This window comes from Pseudorasbora parva, chromosome 2 (genome assembly GCF_024679245.1).
Source record: "Pseudorasbora parva isolate DD20220531a chromosome 2, ASM2467924v1, whole genome shotgun sequence".
NCBI lineage: Eukaryota > Metazoa > Chordata > Actinopteri > Cypriniformes > Gobionidae > Pseudorasbora > Pseudorasbora parva.
This window is the reverse complement of record NC_090173.1, coordinates 60,967,981-60,976,305: the sequence shown is the minus strand read 5'-3', so window position 1 is coordinate 60,976,305 and position 8,325 is coordinate 60,967,981. Positions and strand designations below refer to the sequence as shown.

General features: G+C 39.5%; 1 protein-coding gene across 2 annotated transcripts; it reads left to right on the top strand.

Annotated features, from left to right (window-relative positions):
* LOC137055610 (uncharacterized) lies at nucleotides 1-7,508 on the top strand. Of its 2 annotated transcripts, XM_067429453.1 has the most exons (8): nucleotides 1-252; nucleotides 4,144-4,332; nucleotides 5,198-5,300; nucleotides 5,435-5,694; nucleotides 5,784-5,837; nucleotides 6,232-6,428; nucleotides 6,666-6,825; nucleotides 7,271-7,508. In XM_067429453.1, exons 2-8 carry the CDS (start codon nucleotides 4,146-4,148, stop codon nucleotides 7,405-7,407), a joined length of 1,098 nt encoding a protein of 365 aa, XP_067285554.1. In that variant the 5' UTR covers nucleotides 1-252; nucleotides 4,144-4,145; the 3' UTR covers nucleotides 7,408-7,508. The 2 variants fall into 2 exon arrangements, with proteins under 2 accessions (XP_067285554.1, XP_067285547.1); XM_067429446.1 differs by lacking the exon at nucleotides 1-252 and having other exon boundaries at nucleotides 2,928-4,332.
* Nucleotides 7,509-8,325: the final 817 nt, after the last annotated feature.

Genomic DNA, 8,325 nt, shown 5'->3' with positions numbered 1-8,325 from the left:
GGCGACAGGAACAGAAAGAGGTTAAGAAAATGTTTTTATTGCAATACTCTTTCTTTATTTTACTTAAAAGACTTGAATAACCTTACTTAAGTAAAACATTTTGTAACTTACTTTTTAAAAAAAAATGCTATGCTAGTGCAACATTTTAATGTTGATTTCTCACTTATTTGTTTCCCTAGGTTGAAGAAAGAAAACTGTTTTCCTAGATTGAAGAAAGAAAACTTTCCCTAGGTTGGAGAAAGAAAAACACAGGTAAAACATGGATAGACGCAGTCTTAGAAAGCGTGCAGTGAAACGTGTAAGTTCTATGCTTGATTTGTTTCAAGATGAGTTACAGGAATGTGAAGTTGCAGAGAACGCTACAGTGAATTCAGCGGAATACCTGGATCAGAGTCAGGGAGAAATTTCTGACAACGAAAATGATTCTCAAAGTGATGATGACATAGAAAATGGCAGTGCATCGCTAACCGAGTCTTTGTGTGCCTGGGCAGTTAATTTCAGGGTGTCTTTAGTAGCTTTGAATGCACTTTTGGCAATCTTGATAATTCATCATCCTTTTCTACCAAAGGACGCAAGAACTCTTCTCAATACCACTACTTCTTACAGCATCCAAACTGTTGCTGGTGGTACTTACCACTACATCGGCATTTTGAAAGCTTTTTCAAAAAGCATGGAACGGATCTGGTCTCACATTCCAAGCAGACATGTATTCAAATTGCAGCTGCATGTAGATGGATTGCCTTTGTTTAAGAGTTCTTCAATACAGTTCTGGCCAATCCTTGGCTTGCTACAGGGTGTTGTGAAGAAGCCAGGTGTCATTGCTTTGTTTTGTGGGAACTCAAAGCCAAGTTGTCTTGTTGAGTACTTTAAGGATCTTGTCAGTGAGTTACAAGTGTTAAGTGAAGGATTTCTTATCAAGGTGAAACAGTGCTTCTTGAAGGTCACCTCTGTCATATGTGATGCTCCAGCAAGAGCTTTCGTCAAAGGAACAAAACTTCACAATGGTTATTCAGGTTGTGACAAGTGTGTCCAAACAGGCCTTTATCTTAAGCATAGGATGACATTTCCAGAAGTCAAAAGCACACTCCGGACTGATCTTTCTTTTGAAATGATGTCTGATGAGGACCATCATGTCACAAAGTCACCATTAATTGATGTAGGTATAGGCATGGTGTCATGCTTTCCTCATGATTATGTAGCGACTCAGGCGAATCAAACACACAATCGCCAGTTACATTTAACAAATATGTTTTGAAAGTTGTGCTTACTGACAGACCTTCCCCCAACACAACAGAGAAAGATTCTTCGTCACCCTGGAAACCATCTGATAAGATGTTTTATGGCTCAAAAGAATTTGGCCACATGAAGTCTTATACACAAAGAGCTTAAGACACAGAGCTTTTGCCTCAAATTATAGACAAACCATCTATAAATGAACATGCACCCCAGGACATTATATGTAAACACATAACTGTCTTGTAAAATGTTTATTCCGTATGGTATTTTGCATCTTTTTGTCTTTGTCTTAACAAAGTACTAGTTCAGATAACCTCATATATGTCATGTCTCCTATCAAATTAATGCTCACTTCACGACTTACACTTCCATGTATATCACTTATTCAGAAAATGCAGTGTGTGTTTGTTGCATTAATTATAGTATGAAGACTCAGAGACCCACTGAGTCGAACTTTCAAACAAAGAGCCATAAATCTGCTGAGGAATTTCCCGCCTGGAAATCCCAACAATCTCATTGGTTAAGTCTAACCCTGGAGGGTGGGACTTCTTCCAGACCTTAAAAGACCAGTGGAGACAATCTTCTCTCTCTTACTCCGCTCTCTTCTCTTCTCCGAAAATCTCTTGCTCTTACTTCTCCAACTCTCTGTGGGAGCCAACACCCACGGGGGGGGGGGGGGTCTGGCACATAAGCCATGCCACCAATGCAGGCCCTCCAAGCAGGCCTCATCTCTTCCAAAAATCTTCTCTTCTACAATCCGATCTTCAACAACACGGAGCATCCCTAAAAGCAACCAGCTGCTCCCTCCCGACCTCGGAGAAAGCCACCGAACACGCAGAAATACACGCACACAAGCGAGAAGCCAAAACGAAACCAAAAGAATGCAAGTATTCTTATTCTTACTGCTGTAAAGAGGGTGTGTTATTTTCCCGTTGGGACAGGTAACTCCGTGAAGGTCGTATTTGAGGAACTGAAGGAAAGCTGTTTCTTACCCTCCCCCACTCTCTTTGTCTCTCTCTCTCTCCCTCTCTTTGTCTCTCTCTCTCTTTTATCTCTCTCTAACTTCAGTCTATTCATTATTCTCTTTTATGTATTCTTTCGTTAATATCTATACTTCTACTCTCTTGATGCATATTTAGTATGTACTTTCTGTGTGAATTGTAGTGTTATTTTTAGTCTGTGTTTATTAAACCTCCAATAGACATTTAATGAGTTGAGTCTGTTATTCTGCCACATACACAAAGTCAATGAAACTTGCGATCTAAACGTTACCTAACTGCTTATGCTACTATGTTATTAAAGTAAACTGTATGACCATTTGAAATATTGAACTTATCCTGATCAGTAAAGTTAATGTTTCTTATGCGCTCGTAAAGCAGTAATCCCTTATTGAGAATTGATTTGAAAAGTCTATAACTAATTTGCAGGACAAACTTAGTAGGGTAATTTCAAGCAATTTCATAAAGGGTTACTTGTATTTAATTAAACAATTTTCCCTATCGGAAAATTTTAATACGTAATGAACAACTGGCAAATTATATTCATAAATTCATGAATATTGAATATTAAATCCCTTTTGAGTTAATTATTCCCCGAGACATTAAACTCATTAGTCGTTGTTGTTACAATTACATGCATCTTGTCTGTCTTGGGGTGGTACGTCGACTGTTGGATTTGTAGATTGCATCAGGGCCCTTGCTCTGCCGTTTGTCTTCTCATCATATGAACCTTATCTCTAGTGAACTTATAGGCTTAAGAAGTTTCATTCCCATGGATTTTGCTCGTAAACCCAGAGGACTTTCAGAAAGGCTCAGGTGGAAAGCCACAGAGTTGCGACAGTTCTTGTTGTACACCGGGCCAGTGGTTCTCCAAAATGTGTTGTTGGCTCCAGTCTACAACAACTTCATGTTGTTATCCGTTGCCATTTTTATCCTTGCAAGTCCTTCATTGTCTACAGATCTTCATGACTTTGCACACACATTGCTTGTGTCATTTGTGACATATTTTGGAGAATTATATGGTCCTGAATTTGTTACTTACAATGCTCATGGGCTTACCCATCTTTCTGAGGATGTTCGAATTCACGGGAATCTAGACCTAATATCTGGATTTCCATTCGAGGATTATTTAGGTAAGTTGAAAAAGATGATAAGAACCCCGCACCATCCACTAGCCCAGGTTATTCGGCGAATCTCTGAAATGGATCCTTTTACAGGAAATGATGAATCGACACACGGAAAGAGAAAGTTGCAAAAGGAGCATAACCTTGGCCCAGTTCCACCCTCTATGATGGGCATACCAGTACTTCAATTCCAGGAGCTTGTCATAGGTGGTACCAAAATTAATGTGTCACGCAGGGGAGACAGGTGTGTAAAGATTGGTGACTCCATTGCTTTGATTGACAATGTTCTTCAGTCTCAAGGTAAGATATATTTTGTCTTCAGGGAATATGAATTAATGGAACCATTTTTTGAGTATCCTCTGAATTCTCGTGAGCTGGGTATCTACCTGGTTGGCCAAATCTCCTCAAGCCTGAAAATCATTGAGTTGTTTGACCATGTTGAGAAATATGTGAGGTTACCAAAACAAGATAAATTTGTTGCAGTGCCACTACTGCACTTGTGTCGATGATTTAATTTTATCTATTTTTCTTGTTCAGCTTTGCAGTGAGAGGAGAAACCGGATAAAGCTGCTGGTTCCAGTGTTCCTGTCAATATTATAGACTTTTCATTAGTTTCCTTTTTTCGCAGTTTGTCTGTCTTGACCTAGTTTCTCAGTTCATTTGATTAGTCATTTTGTTCACCTATTGTCATTTAATTAGCCAAGATACTTGGTATGTAAATAATTCCTGTTTGGTTCAGTTTAATGTTGGCCTTCGTCAGTATTAATTTGGTTGTGTTCTAACAGATATGTTCAAGGTTGTAGAGTTTGCGGAAACACGTGAGGTGGAGCTGGTCCCAGCCATTTGGGTGGATAATGGCCAGTGCTGTTGGCCAAAATCATTAAGGGGCATGGCCCTCTACCAGGCCATTAAAAATAAGATGGTTCCTAATCTTGACTGGGACCGGTGGGATGTCCGAACCATGTTTTCGACAGGTATATTTGACTGTGTTTAATGCTATTTCTGTTGTTCTCCCATGTATTAGGGTTAGGGTTGGGGTTAGGAAATGGTTAGGGTTAGGAAAGTGGTTAGGGTTAGGAAAAGGGTTAGGGTTAGGAAAGGGGTTAGGGTTAGGAAATGGTTAGGGTTAGGAAAGTGGTTAGGGTTAGGAAAAGGGTTAGGGTTAGGAAAAGGGTTAGGGTTAAGACAGGGGTTAGGTTAGGGTTAGGGTTGAACTCTGGAATGTGTGGGTTAGGGTTAGGAAATGGTTAGGGTTCGGAAAGGGTTAGGGTTAGGGTTTAGGGTTAGGGTTGAACTCTAGAATGTGTGGGTTAGGAAAGGGGTTAGGGTTAGGAAATGGTTAGGGTTAAGACAGGGGTTAGGTTAGGGTTAGGAAATGGTTAGGGTTAAGACAGGGGTTAGGTTAGGGTTAGGAAATGGTTAGGGTTAGGAAAGGGTTTGGGTTAAGACAGGGGTTAGGTTAGGGTTTAGGGTTAGGTTTAGGAAAGGGGTTAGGGTTAGGGTTAAGAAAGGGGTTAGGGTTAGGTTTAGGTAAGGGGTTATGGTTTAGGTTTAGGAAAGGGGTTAGGGTGCAGGGTAAGGGTTAGGGTTAAGAAAGGGGTTAGGTTTAGGAAAGGGGTTAGGTTTTAGGGTTAGGGTTAAGAAAGGGGTTAGGGTTAGGTTTAGGAAAGGGGTTAGGGTTTAGGGTTAGGAAAGGGGTTAGAGTTAAGAAAGGGGTTAGGGTTTAGGGTTAGGTTTAGGAAAGGGGTTAGGGTTAGGGTCAAGAAAGGGGTTAGGGTAGGAAAGGGTTAGGGTTAGAGTTTAACCCTTTGGAATGTTCAACTTTTTTATTATTTAAAGATAGCTATGAAGAGGGCAGGAGGAAGGCCAAAGAGGCAGAGACCTGGTCAGATCTCCAGTCGGAAGCAGAGGTGTCTGGGCAAAGACAACCAAGGTGTAAAATGTATAGATATTTTTTTTCAGAACATTACTTTATGCTTTCATGCTGTATTTTAAGCAATATTTATCATTAAACATTGTTGTATTTGGCAATACACTTAATTTCATTTTGATAAATTTATTTTATTATTAAAATAGGAAGAGTGTCCGGATTGGGCCACCTGGAGGTCAGGAGCAGGTTTTGCTGGACTCAGAGGAAGAGTCTGTCCCACCACCCAAACAAATTGTGCCATCTGCCCCCACTATAACCGCACCCATTATAACCTTCCCCTCAGTCACCCCAAACACCAGTTTTGTCCCCGTTTTCACCACCACTTTACCAGCTGCATCATCACCAGATCCACATGGCACATTCACAGATCTGATACAGAACTGGCAGCCGATGGACAATATGCCATGTGAGTTTTCTTTCGCTTTCTATCTCGTTTTCTTTTGTAAGTATTCTTTTGTAGAATATTTTATCCTCAATTCAAGTTTTCTTTTGTAGCAATGGCAGGTTATCAGACTTTTCGAGTGCCCCCTCGGCAATCATCAGAATCTGGTAAGGCCAACAGATATTTTCCTCTCAGTCATTGTACTAGATTATGTATAAATTAGGAATAAAACTAAGGGCCAGTATTACTAACAGCTTGATCCAGCACAAGGTGTGGACAGTTATCTTTGCGGTTGACCTTATTGTAAAGGCATTTGCTGGAGTTTCACAATGCAATTTACTAAGATTTGTGCTCATCAGGTTACAGCTTACTGATATTTGCGCCTTTATTTAGCAGCCAAAAAGAGCAAATGTTAAGCCAGATGCTAATTCAAGCTGTTCTAGATTGCATGGGTCATTATGGAAATGCAGAAATGTTCTCCTCTGTAGTAAATCGATGGATGTAGATGTATATTTGTTACTTTTATAATTTTTTTCAAAATCATACATTTCTTTAACATAGCCATGCTGAAAGAGGTTCTAACCAAATTAGAGATGGTGCTGGACCAGCAAACCAGCATACTGAGACTGCTGCAACACCGGGAGGTCCAGGTGCAGCCTTTGGATTTAGAGGAAGGGTTACTTCCACTACGAGACCTTCCCCAGGTGCTCAGTCTGGAGCAAAGGATGCAGCTAAATCCAGAATACAAGCAAACATTGGTGAGATTTTCTTTCTTTCTAGTTCTTGTTTATTTTATAATTCCTAGGACATTTAATGCTTGGGTCATTTTTTTTCCAAAACTCATCCTACAGTTCTCCTTAATGGCTTGGCACAGCAATAAAGTTAGAGTTTTGAGGCCTGTAGTTAGAGTTTTGGTCATGTCAAGAGAAAATCATTTATATAGTTGTAAATGTATTAATCATTTGTATTTTTTTATTTAATTTTATTGTTTTCAGGTAAACTGGCTCGGGCTTATTGGTAGAGCGGATGTGCGTGACTGCACCTGGCGCATAATGAAGAAGGTATTTGCCAACTCCTTGGCGAAGAACCTCAATTGGAGGGGAGTGAATGGAAAATCGTCACTGGCCACTCTCCAACTCAAAGAGGTAGTGATTTGTAAGTATATCGTTTTACTTACTGAATCAGTGGTTCCCCTTACCAGCTTGGCACAGCAGTCAATTTCACGTTAAAAATGGACTTATAAGTTACCTACCAAATGACTTTATACATGTCCCAAATCAAATCACTCTTATTGTTTAGCTATTATTTAGATCTCTTAGAATTGTGACTTTATATCACGCAATTGCGAGTTTATATCTCAGAATTCTGACTTTATAACTTTTATTTTTTTTATTTAGTGGTGGAAAAGGTCTACCATAAGCATCTCATAATGATTTTGTAAAGTTTCTTTACAAAACAAGAATGACATTATTAAGTTGGTTTGGAGAACTGTGTAAAGAGTTTTGAAAAAGTTACATGTAATTGGTCCTAGGGATTGTAAAAAACTGTTATGCTTAAGCTTAAGTAGTGAACTTACAATAGTTATTCCTTTGTTTCAAAGCTGCAGTTCGGAAAAACCCCCTCACGGCTCGTGCTGCCGAAATGGAGATTGAGGGGACCATGAAGAGGTGGCTGCAGCTGGCAGCAGATCGAGAGGGTGGACGCAAAAGGCGACTTTTGCAAAAAGAAGCCGTTTAGTGTGCATCCATGAGTGTGAGAGTTTGTAAGTGTTTATGGATGTGCATGTGTTAGTATGTGCGTGTGAGAGAGAAAGAGTGAAAGTTTGTTTGTGTGCGTATTTTTTCCCCCATTGAAAATATTCTATTTCACAATGTGTTCATGTTTTTTTTTTTTTTTTGTAAATGACATTAACTAATGTTAACTTGCCTTTGAAGTGTTCTTGTTAATGTTTGTTTAAGTTTTTTTTTTTACCATATTAATTGTTCACAAAAGCTTCACGTAGTGCTATTTTTTTAAAAATAAAAGCCTTTAATTAATCTTTATAAATGATTTAATTAGTTTTTATTGTGTTTCCCTGCAAAAATGAATTACATTTAGCAGTTTCTGGGCCACATCTGGTCCGGGGACCAAGACGGATCTCAGCCAGACTGTTTTACAGTGTCTGGGCCAGACCTGGGCCACATAAAACAATAAGAGTCACTATACAGTGTCTGGGCCATACCTGGGCCACATGAAACAATAAGAGTCACTATACAGTGTCTGGGCCAGACCTGGGCCACATCAATTGTTGAGAGTCATTTTACATGGTGTGGGCCACATCTGGGCCCACAGAAATTATTTGTGTCCATTTTCAGTGTGTGGGCCAGTTTTGGGCCGGGGACCCAGCCAGAACTGGGCCAGAATTGAAGCAAGGACATGGCCCATAGGTGGGCCAGACAAATTTTGCTATCTGGGAAAGTAGATTTGTATAATAACTGCTTGATGCTGGTGGATGGATAATGAACTATTTTTCATTTTCATACCATCTTGATAGATAGATAGATAGATAGATAGATAGATAGATAGATAGATAGATAGATAGATAGATAGATAGTGATAGATAGAAATTAAATTATAATATAGTAATATAGATCTGAATATGTAAGGCTCTACATC

Coding starts and splice junctions, on each gene's coding strand:
- LOC137055610 (XM_067429453.1), top strand. CDS start 4,146: ATGTTCAAGGTTGTAGAGTTTGCGGAAACACGTGAGGTGGAGCTGGTC. Junction 4,333..5,197: donor CCGAACCATGTTTTCGACAG/GTATATTTGACT, acceptor TATTATTTAAAG/ATAGCTATGAAGAGGGCAGG. Junction 6,826..7,270: donor ACTCAAAGAGGTAGTGATTT/GTAAGTATATCG, acceptor TTTGTTTCAAAG/CTGCAGTTCGGAAAAACCCC.